The sequence below is a fragment of the Eutrigla gurnardus genome, assembly GCF_963514095.1.
Source record: "Eutrigla gurnardus genome assembly, chromosome: 1".
Lineage (NCBI taxonomy): Eukaryota > Metazoa > Chordata > Actinopteri > Perciformes > Triglidae > Eutrigla > Eutrigla gurnardus.
In genome coordinates, this window is record NC_139915.1 from 24,169,590 (window position 1) to 24,184,360 (window position 14,771).

At 47.3% G+C, this 14,771-nt stretch overlaps 1 protein-coding gene across 1 annotated transcript in view; it reads right to left on the reverse strand.

Moving 5' to 3' along the window:
- Positions 1-583: 583 nt before the first annotated feature.
- The window catches only part of igdcc4 (immunoglobulin superfamily, DCC subclass, member 4), a 69,372-nt gene continuing 55,184 nt past the window's right edge, over positions 584-14,771 (reverse strand). Inside the window, exons 17-20 of the mRNA XM_084035156.1 lie at positions 3,105-3,207; positions 2,697-2,928; positions 2,439-2,567; positions 584-1,687 (exon numbers count right to left, since the gene is read on the reverse strand). Of these exons, the coding sequence (XP_083891282.1) occupies positions 1,154-1,687; positions 2,439-2,567; positions 2,697-2,928; positions 3,105-3,207 (998 nt within the window). The 3' untranslated portion in view covers positions 584-1,153. The remainder of the gene's footprint in view (positions 1,688-2,438; positions 2,568-2,696; positions 2,929-3,104; positions 3,208-14,771) is intronic.

The following is a 14,771-nucleotide window of genomic DNA, read 5'->3' on the forward strand; positions in this document are numbered from 1 at the left end:
GTTGTTGTAACGCCTTCCTCGAGTTCTCCCACCAACATAATTAAACCAGTACCAACCGTAACATGTAAAATACTGCCATTCAAAAATTAGATATCCACCATCTGAAATACAGCAAAAACATTTTTTTTTCTTTCTGATTTTGGACTGCGCGTCCCTGGTTTAAAAAAATGGCACCACCTGTATATATGGCATTTTTTTGGGGGGGTGGGGGGGGGATAAGAGTACGTCATGTGCACCAAATCTGTATACTCCATATCGTTTTACATTTTGACATTTTTTTTCTTCTTCATGTAGGTGTTCTTGTACTGAATAGAATCGTCTATAGAAATATACAGAGGTTACAAACGCACCTACAATAATTAGGCACCTGAGACCCCAACACTCCAGCCAGGAAATGTGTCTGCGTGTGTTTATGTACATGTGTGTTTATGGATGAGTGAGATGTTTTATCAGCTGTACTTTGAGTGAGTACTTTTGTGTGTGTGTGTGTGTGTGTGTGTGTGTGTGTGTGTGTGTGTGTGTGTGTGTGTGTGTGTGTGTGTGTGTGGACCCTGAGACAGCAGGAAGCTGGAGAGAGACACAGGTGTTCTTTACTCTGAGTCTGCAGATATCCCTAAAGGCCCATTCCTTAGTGCCACCTTAAAGTAGCATCCGTACGGCAAAGCCCGGGGTAAACCTATGAAAGCCTGCATTTTCCGATCCCCCCATCCACGACGCTAGCCTTGTCTCCCTTGCGTCTAGACATTCCAGGCGTTTCTGAATGGAACAAAGCCGTGTGTGTGAGACAGCGGGAAGAGCCTCCTTCAATCCACTTCCAGCAGCTTAGTTAAGTTAAACCTTTTCTTTGCTTTCCTAAAGACAGGAAAAATAAACCCAGAGGAGAAATATGGTTGCAATGCGAGCAAATGCATAACCATATACAGCACTCTACCGCTAAAAATATACTGTATATGTACACCGTATATACACACCTATGAAGCAATGGATTCAAAGTACCTATAAAAAAAACTATGCGCGGAAGAGAAAAAGGAATCCAATAATGACGTGCATAAAAAATAATCCTTGGGGACTCTTCCTGGGCATGTGAAAGAAAGAAAAATCTGTCTGATGTCGGTATGTGTGTGTGTAAGGGACGCTGACCTACATGCAGGAGCTACGGGCACAGGTAACTGTGTGCTGCTGAGGTAGAGTGGACAAGGCCGGAGCTGACAAACTGGGCAGGGGACATCCCGGCGGAAATGGCCTTTCCTGGCGCCGAAGGGCAGTGTCTGGAGTCCCCGTTCTCCAGACGCCCCGACCTCTGCACAGAACACATGGATTTTGGGGTGTGGAAGCCATTGGTTAGCCCCGTGTCTTGCTGTGGCTCTATGTCTGCACTTGGCTGGTCTCCCGTGCCTTGTAGCTCCCCATTGTGATGAGCCACCAACTTTATCAAGGGAAGCACCGTGGGGCTTTGAGCCAGCGACAGTTTTTCCGGAGCGTTCCCTTCTCCCGGTGGGCTTGGCTGACTCAAAGGGGAGTATCTATCCTCTGATAATGAGGGGCCCCTGGTGGTGTTAGAATCCTTCTCCCTTTTGTTCCCCTCCTCCTTGTCCTCCATCTCCGGGTCTGACAGCTCTGAGTGAACAGTGACTTCTGCCTCCACCTGGTTGCTGCACACGGATGTACACAGATGATCTTCCATGTCCTGTAACGAAACAACGTCACTTTTACTTCAGGTTGTTGATCTACCCAGGTCACTCAAACATTCAATGTTTGTTTTACATAAATAATAATAATCACAATGGACTGTTCGCTAAACCCCTCCCCCGAACAGCGATGGGCCCTTCATAGCTTAGTAACCGTAACTGGCATGTCAAGATTTGGATTTTTCCGCATGTTGAAGTCGAGTGGTTTATATGTTTCCCTTTTCAACAACAAAGAGGAAAAGGTGTCAGGAATGGCTTAAACAGCATTTGTATCTACTCTTAATTGTAAGCATCAACCTTCCTGCCTACTGTAGTAAGCGTTAATGGAAGCGCCAAGGACCACATGATCTGCAACGGTTACATTAGTTTGTGAGGTTAGAGGTGCAAACAACTTTAGCCTCTATCTTCAGCACAAAACCATACTGTATGTCTAGCTTTCAAATGTATATTTAAGGAACCATTTACTAAAGGTTTTAAACCAGATAGCTGGAAAACAGATTACATTTTTTTTAAAAACCTCTTATTGAAATTAAGGAGAAATGAGAATTTTTTTAAATTTTGCCCCGATGCCCCTCGTTGCTCGAGCTGCATATCTCCAGTGCAACAGTAACAGTAACTCGGGGGTGTGGTTTAGCAAACAGTTAACCAAAAAACGTCATCTGACCCAACGATTCTACGGCTAAAGTTGCTTGTCGGAGACAGGTTGACAGCTAAACTAGATTAGTCGTTGAATTTAGTTAATTCATTTACCGTGGCGTTATCAGTTATTAGCATGTTGAGAGCTCCATTAATGAGTGTTGGAGAGTCTTCTGTTATGGTGTCTCTGTATCTAGTGATTCTGTTGGCCCAGTTATGGCTCACAGAGCCATTCCAAGCAGCCTGCAAGACAGTGGATGCCAAAATTACAACTATTATCCCTCTATCAACATGTGAAAAAAAAAAAGAAAGAAGAAAAACAGAGTAACCAAGGCCCATCTGGAGAGGAGCTCCCCCCCTGCAGGTTTTGACCTTGGGTTCAGGTGCAGGGGCATCCTCCCCTTTCCCTGGATTAGCACTTGCCATCAGGCTCTGCTCCTCTGGGGCCTCTTCGAGCGGCTGACCAGACTCTTGGCTGCCTGGGGGCATGAGTGTCTCCAGCTCGTGGCTATCGCTGCACTCTGGCATGTTGGAGGGAACGGGGCAGCCTCCTCGCCTGTACTGAGGAGTCACAGCTGTGGAGTCCAGCCCCCCAGACACCCCCCTGTTTGGATCAGAGATGAGAGAGATAGTGTATAGAGGACTCAACGTTAAAACAGTTACCTGGGTTGTTTTAACTGGCCTTCAGTTATTAAGATGACCGTTGTTAAAAATAAGTAAAACCTTAAACACACTGCAGTAAATAAATACATAGGGACTGACACAGCAGCATCACCTTACCTGGATTTGCCGTTGCGAAAGCTGAAACACATGCAGAGGAGGATGCATATCAGTCCCAGGCACACACCGACTATGATGCCTGTCACTGCATGGATGTCCAGTTCTGTGCAAATATCAGATAACATGGAATAGGAGAAAAACAATGTAAAAATTAATGTAAATTATTGGTTTTCTTTTGTCATCTGCTACCAGTGGCTATAATGTGGCTCATATCTAAAAGTCCATCTTAAAAACAATTAAACTAATAATTACAATAACATTATTAAAATCTAGTTGGAAATACTATTTGGCTCAGGCCTGATGTAAAAAGACTGCAAATCGATACCTTCATTGCAGACAAAGTTACGGCAGTAAAGCGAGATTAGGCAACTATTAACTAGGGATAGCAGACCTTCATTGATAGTCATGTAGGCTGGCTAGGCTATCTTTGGCAGTCTGGACATAAGAGAGAGGAAACAGATGGCAGTAGCTCTCATCCACCCACCAGCCACCTCACTCTCATTCACACTAGACACAGGCAACACTATGACAGCCTATGTGAACAAAACAAACCTGATACTTAGGATTCAGTTACAAGGAAATGCATTATTACTCCCTTTTGCATCAGGAAAGTTTCACCTTCAGATAGATACAGAAATATGATCATTTTGGCAATCAATCCCCATCTATTATACACTTAATAGCTGGCAAAGAAAACAAGTACTGTATGTATAAGTACCACAGGTGGGTGGGTGGCATGCACACAACAATATTCCTCTTAGGTACGCATAAGAGATAAATCAATGCTTAAATGACCAAACTAAAATCAATAGTGATTATTTTCATTGTTGATGGAACCGTTTGGGAAAACAATGAGTTTGACAGACTCATGTTGGATAACAGTGAAAGGAATAGATCTGTACTCCCTCTGTTTAAAGACAAAATGTTCACCTCGACTCTACATAGCATGACCCACTAACACCCCCCCCCCCCCCCCCCCCTTACCTATAGCACTCTGATCATAGCACTGTTGCTCTTAAGGTACTACTTTACTCAGATGATGACCTGTGACGACCCCTCCCGCTCTGCCTATCTGTTTACCTCTTCTTTGTGTTGCAGGTACGGGGAGTGGTTAGGGGTAGAGTGGGAGGGTCGGGATTATACCTGCCCATGTGGGATGGGCTCTCCAGAGGGCATATAAGTCGGCCCTCTGCATAGCCTCCCCCTCTCGCAGCTGGCTCCAGACCCATGATTGTTCCTTCCTTTGTTTGGTTTGTTGCACTATACAGCACACATCTCACCATATTGTCCACACATCCACACACTGCTGACATGACTGACTCCTTTTCTTACCTACACACCACATTCATTTCTAAATAAGTTCATTTAGTTTTGTTAAATAAAACTACCTTTTTGTACTTTATCTGTGTGTCGCCTCCCTCCTTGTTGCCACCTTAGAGCCAGGTGGTAACAAATGGGGGCTCGTCCGGGATAGGCAAAGTCAATGCTTGGAATCTTGTAGTGTGTGTATTTTTTGAGGAAGTGTTTCACACAGATTTTGGAGGTACTCTAGAATTTTGTAGGGGCTGAACACTTGGTTTTGCTTCTGGACTGTTTGGGTATTCCAGTAAGTGTATATGCTATAGAGTTTGCCTGGTTAAAGCAAATTGGTTTTCTACAGCTGCCATTGGAGGTAAGGGCTGAAAAATCATCTGGAACCCTTATTCCTGTTAGGCTTAAGCAATGAGGGGCACTACTTGTCTCCATTGACCCTTTTATTTTGTTTTAGTTTGTTATTTTTGTGCAGTAAAGTGGTTAGAGCAATTGCTCAGGTGCACTCCATGACTGTCTAGGTGGTTTTCAGCATGCTGGAAGTCAACCGGGTTACTGGGCTTTGTGCTTAATTTATCCTGCCGCTAACCTGCATGAAGTCTAGGGTTGAGTGAGTCAGATAGATTGGTTAGGCAGTTAGCTCTGTTACGCTCTCTGGCAGTGTGGGGAAACTTTGTTGCAAGGTACAGCTCTGGCCTATCTAGTGTTGGAGAGTATTTAGTGTTCCCCTAAATGAAGAATTGGCTTCAATGGAGGATTTTGTGCAGTGTCCGACTGAAGAACTGCTTAATTCATACAAAAAGGATCAGCTTTTGGAGGTTGCTGATTATTATGGTGTTGAACTCCAAAAGCAGTCTAAAAAAGATGTCATGTTGGCCACATTAAAGGCACATTTGGTGGAGAAAAAAGTTGTCTGCCTTGGCAGTGGGTGCAAGTGCACCTGTAGAAATGAGTGGGTTTTCTGTTTCTCCTGATGTAAGTGGGTCAAGTAAACTGGCTAATGTAGCTCCTATTCTGACTGGACTTGGGGCGGGTTTGACATTTGATCAACAAAAACAACTTCTTCTGTTACAGCTCCAGCATGAACAAAATAATGCTCTGGAGTTGGAAAAGTTGAGACAGGATGCTCGCCTTCGTGAAGCTGAGCCGGCTCATATTGAGAGAAAGGGTCAGTTAGAGTTGGAACGTTACAAGTTGGAGCTGATAAGTGAAGGAAAGCTTCAACCTGACCCATCAAAGGTTAAAGAGACTGTAGTTTCTGTTTCTCAGACTCCATCATTTGATGTTGCTCTCAATTTGCAGTTAGTTCCCAAATTTAATGAAAAGGACTCTGACATTTTTTTTGTTGTTTAAAATGTTTGGCAGACGCCCGAAGTTGGTCTGACACGGAACGTACACTGCTGCTTCAGTGTATTCACTGGCAAGGCTCAAGAGGTTTTCTCGGCCTTGAGTGTTAGGGATAGCGGTAGCTATCAGTTGGTTAAAGCGGCAGTACTTAAAGCGTACGAGTTAGTACCAGAAGCTTATCGCCAGCGGTTCAGATCTCTCAAGAAGGAGAGACGGACACACACACTGAGTTTGCACGTGATTTAGCCTCTCATTTCAACCGTTGGTGTGCTGCTTCCCAGGTAGAGACTTTAGAGGGTCTGCAGGATCTTATTTTGCTTGAACAGTTCAAAAACACGTTGCCTGATCGCGTTGTGACCTACATAAATGAACAGAGTAACTAAGATTTCAGATGTTGCCCAGTTGGTGGATGAGTTTGTCCTGACCCATAAAATTTATTTTGGTGAGAATCGTGGTCGTGGAGAAGCAAGCTGTAGAGAAGGTTTTGTGGGGGCTTACTCCAATAAATGCTTGTCTGAAGACACAGGAAATGTTCCTGTTAGAGCCAATTGTGGTTTACGGGGAAAGTTTAATAATAATAATAATAATAATAATACATTTATTTTGTATAACGCTTTTCAAAGGATCTCAAAGACACTTTACATATACGGTTAAAAATCAATACATTTAAAACAAGTACTATTAAACACAGGGAGGCTACAAGTGAGTGCATTAAAACAAGCAGGCTATTCTTAAGAGATAAGTTAAAAAGATGTACTGTGAAGTTATAAAATGGTTAAAAACAAGTAATATAAAATTATAAAACGGTTTAAAAGCAGGCACATTTAAGAACAAGTTTGTGATGCAATACAGATGAAGTAGTGGATTAAGATTAATTCTGAAGAGGTGGGTTTTGATGAGTGATTTGAAGGTGGTCTGGTCGGTGCAGGCTCGGATGTGTGGGGGTAGTGAGTTCCAGAGGGAGGGGGCAGCAATTGAGAAGGCTCTGTCGCCCCAGGTACGGTGCGAGAGGAGGTTTGTGTCGGAGGAGCGAAGGTTACGGGGGGGGAGAGTGGTGGTGGAGCAGGTCGGTGAGGTAGGAAGGGGCCTGGTTGTGGAGGGCTTTGTGGGTGAGGAGGAGTACTTTGTATTCAATGCGTTGGGGAACAGGGAGCCAGTGGAGATTTTGCAGAACAGGGGTGATGTGGTCACGGGAGCGGGTGTGGGTGAGAAGGCGGGCAGCAGAGTTTTGTATGTATTGCAGTTTGTCGAGGATTTTGGAAGGTGAACCGTAAAGGATGCTATTGCAGTAGTCTATTCTGGATGTGATGAATGCATGAATCAAAGTTTCGGCAGCAGAGAAGGTGAGTGATGGGCGGAGACGGGCAATGTTCTTGAGGTGAAAAAAGGCAGTCCTGGTGGTGTGATTGATGTGTTGTTGAAATGTGAGATTGCTGTTGAAAATGACTCCAAGGTTGCGCATGTGTAGGGACGGGGACAGAGTGGAGTTGTCGACGGAGAGAGTGAAGTTGTGGGTGTTTTTGATGAGGGATTTGGGGCCGATGATCATCATGTCTGTTTTGTCACAGTTGAGTTGAAGGAAGTTGTTTTGCATCCAGGTTTTTAATTCAGTGAGGCAGGTGGTCAGAGTGGAGCAGGTGGCTGTGGTGATGGATTTGGTGGAGATGTAGATCTGGACGTCGTCAGCGTAGCAGTGGAAGTGGAGACCATGTTTGCGAATAATGTTGCCGAGGGGGAGGATGTAGAGGATGAAGAGAAGAGGACCAAGCACCGAACCTTGGGGGACGCCTTGGGACAGAGGAACAGTGGAGGAAGTGCAGTTATTAATGCTGATGAATTGCTGTCTGTTGGTGAGGTAGGAGCAGAGCCAGGAGAGTGCAGTGCCAGTGATGTTGTAGTAGTTTTCCAGACGGGAGAGGAGAATGGAGTGGTTGATGGTGTCGAAGGCTGCAGTGAGGTCAAGCATGATGAGGATAGTGAAGTGGCCGGAGTCAGAGGAGAGGAGGAGGTCGTTGGTGACTTTTAGGAGGGCTGTTTCGGTGCTGTGTTGTGGGCGGAATCCAGATTGAAATGGTTCATACAGGTGATTAGAGGAGAGGTGGGTTTTGAGTTGAGCAGCGACGACACGTTCCAGAATTTGACAGAAAGGGAAGATTGGAGATGGGCCGGAAGTTGGACATGATGTCGGGGCTGAGACCTGGTTTCTTGAGGATGGGGGTGACAGCAGAAAGTTTGAGTGGAGTGGGGACAGAGCCAGAGATGAGGGAGGAATTTATGATTTGGACGAGGAGTGGGGTGACGGATGGATGACAGGTTTTGATGAGAGCTGATGGGATGGGATCTAGGGTGCAGGTGGAGGTTTTCATGCCGTTGGTGAGTTGAGGTAGGTCCATGGGAGACAGCAGGGAGAACTGTGACAGGCACTGAGAGTGTGAAGGGGTGGGATCCAGTGGTGGGGTTGAGGGAGCCGGGGAGGTGGTCAGGTTGCTGTAGATGTAGATGTTGATTTTATTTTGGAAAAATGACAGAAAGGAGTTACATGTTTCCACTGTGAAAGCTGTAGAGATGTTATCGGGGGGGTTGAGAAGTTTGTTGATTGTGGAAAAAAGAGTCTTGGGGTTGTTGGAGCCGGAGTGTATGAGGTGTGAGTGGTAAGTGGACCGGGCTGTGTTGAGAGCAGTTTTGTATATATGGAGAAAGTCTGTGTAAGCGTGGAGGTGAACTGTTAGGCCGGTTTTATTGTAGAGTCTTTCCAGTTGTCGTTTGCTGGATTTCATTTGATGGAGTTCAGGGGTGTACCAGGGAGCTGAGTGGGTGAAGGTGACTGTTTTGGTTTTAGTGGGAGCCAGTAGATTGAGAAAGGAGGAAAGAGTGTTGTTGTAGTAGTCCACAAGGTTGTTGGGATCATCAGACAGGGGGGGAGGAGAGATGGATATTGCACCGGTGAGAGAGGCTGAGAGGGCTGAGGGGTTGATGGACTTGATATTTCTGAATGAGATTTTGCGTTTATCTTTTGGGATAGGGATGGGGATGTTGAGGTCGATGATGATGGCGAGATGGTCGGAGATGTGGAGGTTGATGCTGGAGAGATGATTTAGTGTGAGTCCAGTGGAGCAGACCAGATCGAGGATGTGACCATGGGAGTGGGTGGGGAAGTTGATATGCTGTGCGAAGTTGAAGCAGTGTAACAGTTCCAGGAATTCAGTGGCAGGTTTGCAGTTGGTGTCATTGATGTGAAGATTAAAATCTCCGAGGAGGACAGAGGGTGAGATGGCGCAGAGCTGGGTGAGAAAATCCATGAAGTCTGAGAGAAAGGTGGGATTTGGTTTGGGAGGGCGGTAAATAATGGCAGTGACAAGTGGAGTAGGACCAGGGAGTTTGAGGGCAAGATGTTCAAAGGATGGGGTGGCTGGGGTGGAGATGGTGGTGATTTTGATGTCCTTTCTGTGGATGGCAGCAATACCACCTCCCCGCCCTTCAAGGCAGGGTTTTTCCATGTAGGTGAATCCTGTGGGTGTGATCTGGTTAAGTGAAAAATAGTCCAGGGGTTTTTGCCAGGTTTCAGTGATGCAGAAGAAGTCCAGTTTATTGTCAGTGATGAATTCATTCAGAATGAGAGTTTTATTGCTGAGTGAACGTGTGTTGAGCAGAGCCATTTTCAGGTGTCGTTGTTTTTGGGTTGGTTGGGAGGACTGAGGGAGAGGACGAAGGTTGGAGAGATTCACGTGTGATTTGTTGTGATGAAGTTGTGAGGGAATACTGATGGAGGCTCTGTGGGTTATTATGGTTTGTATGGGTTGAATTTCTGGTGAGAGGGTTAGTGACGGGTGTGGCCTGCAGGGGGAGCCAGCGGGGGGAATAGTGCTGTGGGTTGGTGGAGCTGTCGGCGGATGTTCCGGGGAGGGGGCGTGTTGGGTAAACAGTCATGCAGGTGTGTGTGATTGAACCTGAACGGTGTGCTGTATGTTGGCTGTTAGCAGGTGACTACCTAGCAAGTTGGGGTGAATACCGTCCGGTTGGAAGAGGGAAGGACGGTCCCAGAACAAATTAAAATTGTCAATAAAACCAAAGTTGAAAGCTGTGGAGTTGAGCTGGAGCCAGGTGTGAAGACTGAGGATTCTGCTAAAATGTCCTATCCCCTTTCCCAGTGAAGGGATTGGACCGGAGATAAAAACAGACAATCCACAGGAACTTAAAAAATTAAAAAGAACGTTAAAATCAGTTTTGGTCAGTTCTGACTGCTGGCGGGCTGTTTCGCACGTCCCCACGTGGACTATAATTCGCCGAACAGAGGACGGAAGTGAGCGTAGCAGCCCCGGGAGTTTGTTCAGGAGGACTTGGACTGTAGCTCCCGGTAGGCAGTGAGTGATGGCGTTGAAGAAACGTGTTTTCCGTGTTATTATTACTACAGTAATAGTTGGAGAGAAGAGTGGTGTGGGGGATGACAGCCGCTGGTTTTCTTGGCCGGAGAGAGCGCGGCCAGAGTCCGCACCGGCCGTGCGAGGACGCCGTGCCACGTCGGCGGCCCCGGGTTTGGGAGAGGAGCTCCGTGGTTCGGGGCGAGGAAGACCTCCGGAGCGTCTGAGCACGGCCTCATGAAGGATCCTGCGGCGGGAGGCGGTGGTAGTCCGGGATGGAGAGCGCTGGGCTGGTCCCACAGTGGAGCAGCGGGTCCCCCCACCACTGCTAGCCACCGGTGCCTGGTGAGCAACGGTGACTGCAAGCGCCGATCTCGGAGATGGATCCGGATCGGGGCGAGCTGGAACCGGAGGATCCGGATCCGGATCGGGGCGAGCTGGAACCGGAGGATCCGGATCCGGATCGGGGCGAGCTGGAACCGGAGGATCCGGATCCGGATCGGGGCGAGCTGGAACCGGAGGATCGGCAGCTGGTGGAGCAGGAGTGTCGGCCGACAGAGCCGCGTAGTGGTTCGACAGGCGAGGCAGTCCCGTCTGAGTTCTTCCTTCGTCCTCGGACCACCACTTCCGACCACGAGGAAAAGCGGTTTGGAGTTGAGCAGGAAGACGGCCGAGGGCAGGTGGACGGGTCCCAAACAGCGGTGTCATGGATGGCTGCGCTCAGGGAGGCAAGTTGCTGGGCCTGATCAGCGGCTAGATCCATGAAACTGGACAACATTGTCTCTTTGCTGCGCAGTTCATCGGAGAGCCTTTTTATGTCATTCTTCAGGTCAGTGACTTTTTTATTTGCTGTTGTGAGATCATCTCCTTGACTGGGCATAGTTTGTGGGGCCTGGGCCGGGTGGCGGCTGGCTGCTGGTAGGGCCTGGTGGTGGCTGGCTGCCGGTAGGGCCTGGTGGTGGCTCGCTGCCGGTAGGGCCTGGTGGTGGCTGGCTGCCGGTGGGGCCAGGTGTGTGGCCTGTTTTTTTCAACAGCAAAACCATCTGGGGCTGCTGCATCTTTGCGCGCAGAAGAGCCTGTGTCATTGCTGCGGTGCAGGCACATACAAAATCTCGCTTACTGAGGTTCCTGAAGTGGAGCAAGAACACACAGATTTGGTAGCTGATGAGATTGACCCGAGTTATGCTGCATTTGTGTCTAATGGTTTTGTTTCACTAGTTGGGAGTGAAACAAAAGTGCCGGTTAAGATATTAAGGGATTCTGGGGCACTGGACTCATTCATTCTGGACTCTGTTTTACCTTTTTCCCCTGAGACCAAGACTGGTTTCAGTGTTGATGTCCGAGGGATGGGTCTGACAGTCTTTGCTGCTCCACAGCATAAGTTGACTTTGTTTTCAAGTCTGGTGAGAGGTGATGTAGCCATGGCAGTGCGCCCTTCTTTGCCTATGGGGGGTATACAGGTCATCTTGGGGAATGACCTGGCTGGAAGTAGGGTGTGGCCTGATGTCCCTGTGCCAGTGGACACTTTCATTTCCCAGGTGAAAGGTTCTGAGTCTCCCTGAAATGCGGTGATACTTCCCACCTGTGTTGTGACACGTGTTATGTGCCGCCCTAGTGATAGTTTGGATATTGACAAAAAAGTTAGGAAAAGAGAGCCTGTGTTTCCTGTGCCTACTTGTGCGAAAAAGCAGAGAAATGATCCTACCCTTCAGTCTTTGTACAGCCAGGTTCTCCCAGATCATGAAGTGGACAGTGCAGCCTGCGGTTATCATCTCCAAGACGGTTTGTTGGTGAGGAAATGGGTTCCTCAGGGGGATTGTTTTGTGGGGGATGAAGTTGTGCAAATTGTTCTGCCTGCTACATTAAGGCCCACTGTGCTCCAGACTGCTCATGGTGGTGTTGCAGGTCATCTCGGAGTAAGAAAAACTTATGATCGAGTTTTGAGACATTCTTACTGGCCTCTGTTGAAGAAAGACATTGCTGCCTTTATTAAAACGTGTCACACCTGCCAGTTGACTGGGAAACCAAACCAGCCAATTAAACCTGCCCCCCTCCATCCCATTCCAGTTGCTGAACACCCATTTGATCATCTCATTGTAGATTGTGTTGGTCCTTTGCCACGTTCGAAGTCTGGTAGTAATTTTTTGCTGACAGTGATGTGTCAGGCTACACGCTACCCGGCTGCCTACCCTCTCAGAAACATCACCGCCAAGTCAGTTGTTAAAGCTTTGACACAGTTCATGTCCATTTTTGGTGTCCCAAAGGTAATTCAGTCCTTTGGGACACCAAAGGTTCCTGCTGCACTGAGTTGGACTGTGACTGGGAAGAGGGATTACCATGGTTGATGTTAGCTGCTAGGGAGGTGTCTCAAGAGAGCTTGGGCTTTAGCCCCAATGATCTTGTGTTTGGCCACACAGTTCGAGGCCCTTTAGCTTCATTGCACAGTGACTGGCATGCTGAGGAGGTCCTAAAGAACGTGATAGATCATGTAAATGGCTTCAGAGAACGTTTATACCGTGCAAACAAACTGGCGAAAAAAAATCTGCAGGCAGCTCAAAACAAAATGAAAACCCTCTATGATCGGCGAACAGAACGCCGTGAGTTTACTCCTGGTGACCAAGTGCTGGCTCTTCTGCCTTTTAGTTGGCTCACCTTTCCAGGCAAAGTATTCTGGCCCGTACACAGTGACCCAAAAAGTGTCTGAATTGAATTATTTGATCGCAACTCCTGACCGGAGGAAGTCATTCCACCTCACTTGTTGTGCCAGAGGGGGAAGTTGAGGAGTTGATTACATCAGATGATGGGATTTTGAGAGGTCGTCTTAAAAACTCTGTCACTTGCCAATCTGGAGGAAATGTTGAATCATTTACCTGAGCAAAAACGTACAGAGTTGGTGAATCTCATTAAAGACTAGCCCTGTCTGTTTGCTGATACTCCATCTCGTACCCATCTCATTGAGCATGACATTGATGTGGGAGATGCACAGCCAATAAGACAACGTTTCTACCGCATGTCTCCCGACAAGCGTGTGCAGTTGGAAGCCGAAGTTGGTTATAAGTTGGAAAATAATATTGCTGAACCATGTGCGTCTAGTTGGTCTTCCCCATGCCTGCTTGTCAGTAAGCCAGATGGCACATTTAGACCATGGACTGACCTCAGAAAAGTAAATAAAGTGACGAAGCCTGACTCTTTTCCACTTCCACGTATGGAGGACTGTGTGGATCAGGTTGGTTCTGCCAAATTTGTTAGTAAGTTTGACTTGCTTAAAGGTTATTGGCAGGTTCCTTTATCTCCTAGGGCTAGGGAGATCGCCGCCTTCATTACACCCAGCGGGTTGTATTCATACAATGTTATGCCATTTGGGTTACGCAATGCCCCAGCCACCTTCCAGTGCCTAAAGAATAAAGTAGTGTCAGGGCTGACTGGTTGTGCTGTTTATTTGGACGATGTTGTGGTTTACAGTGACTCCTGGGAAGATCATTTACAGCGCATCCGGGCATTGTTTGACCGTCTGGCCTGGGCTTGTTTGACCATCAATCTGGCAAAATGTGAGTTTGCCAAAGCAACAGTCACTTACCTGGGGAAAGTTGTTGGCCAGGGTCAGGTGAGGCCAGTAAGGGCGAAGGTGTTGGCAGTTGATCAGTTTCCTGTTCCGGCCACCAAGAAAGAACTTTCTCGTTTCTTGGGTATGGTGGGTTACTATCGTGGTTTTTGTAACAACTTTTCCACAGTTGCTGCTCCCCTCACTTCCCTGCTGAGCTCAAAAGGTGAAGTTTGAGTGGTCTCCCGCATGTCAACAAGCTTTTGAGGCTGTAAAGTCTTTGTTGTGTTCTGCCCCTATCCTTGCAGCTCCACAGACGGCCTTTTTCATTATATGTGGATGCTAGTAAGGTGGGAGCTGGTGCTGTGCTCATGCAGACCAATGAAGGTGGTGTCAACTGTCCGGTGAGCTTCTTTTCTAAAAAGTTCAGCTCACATCAGCTGAATTATTCCATCATTGAAAAGGAAGCCCTTGCACTCATCTTGTCTTTAAGACATTTTGAGGTTTATGTGGGGGGTGGTGTAAGTCATTTGGTGGTGCACACTGACCATAATCCTTTGACTTTTCTCCACTCACTCCAAAACCCAAACCAGCGGCTTATGCGTTGGTGTCTTTTCCTCCAGCCTTTTCATTTGGACATACGGCATGTAAAGGCGAGTCCACACCGGAAGAACAACCCGACTCGCGTCGGTAAATGAAGTCGGGCTACTTAATATGGCCGACTCGAACAACGACATGGGCGGTTCACACCTACGGAATTACAGCCGACGCCATACGTTCCGCGCTTGCGCGAGATGTAATGTCTCCAAAACAGGCGGCGCTAATCTGTATTGTGGGCCAAAAAAACAAGAAAACCGGAAGTAGCCGGTCCTCTCTAGACCATAAACACAGAGCACGCTGTCCTCACCAGTCACTGTTGTCAGCAGAGTGAGGTTGTAGACTGTAGTTGTGATTACTCTCTGAACGGAAAAATCTAAAATGTAAAATGTAACCCGATTCCACTGTTTATCTGGTATGTTTACCATCGTCACTTCCGGGCTTCACTGATTCGCTAGTCAAGCTGCTAGCCTCCACCAATCAGAATGGTAAAAGAATGACCGACTCGAATGG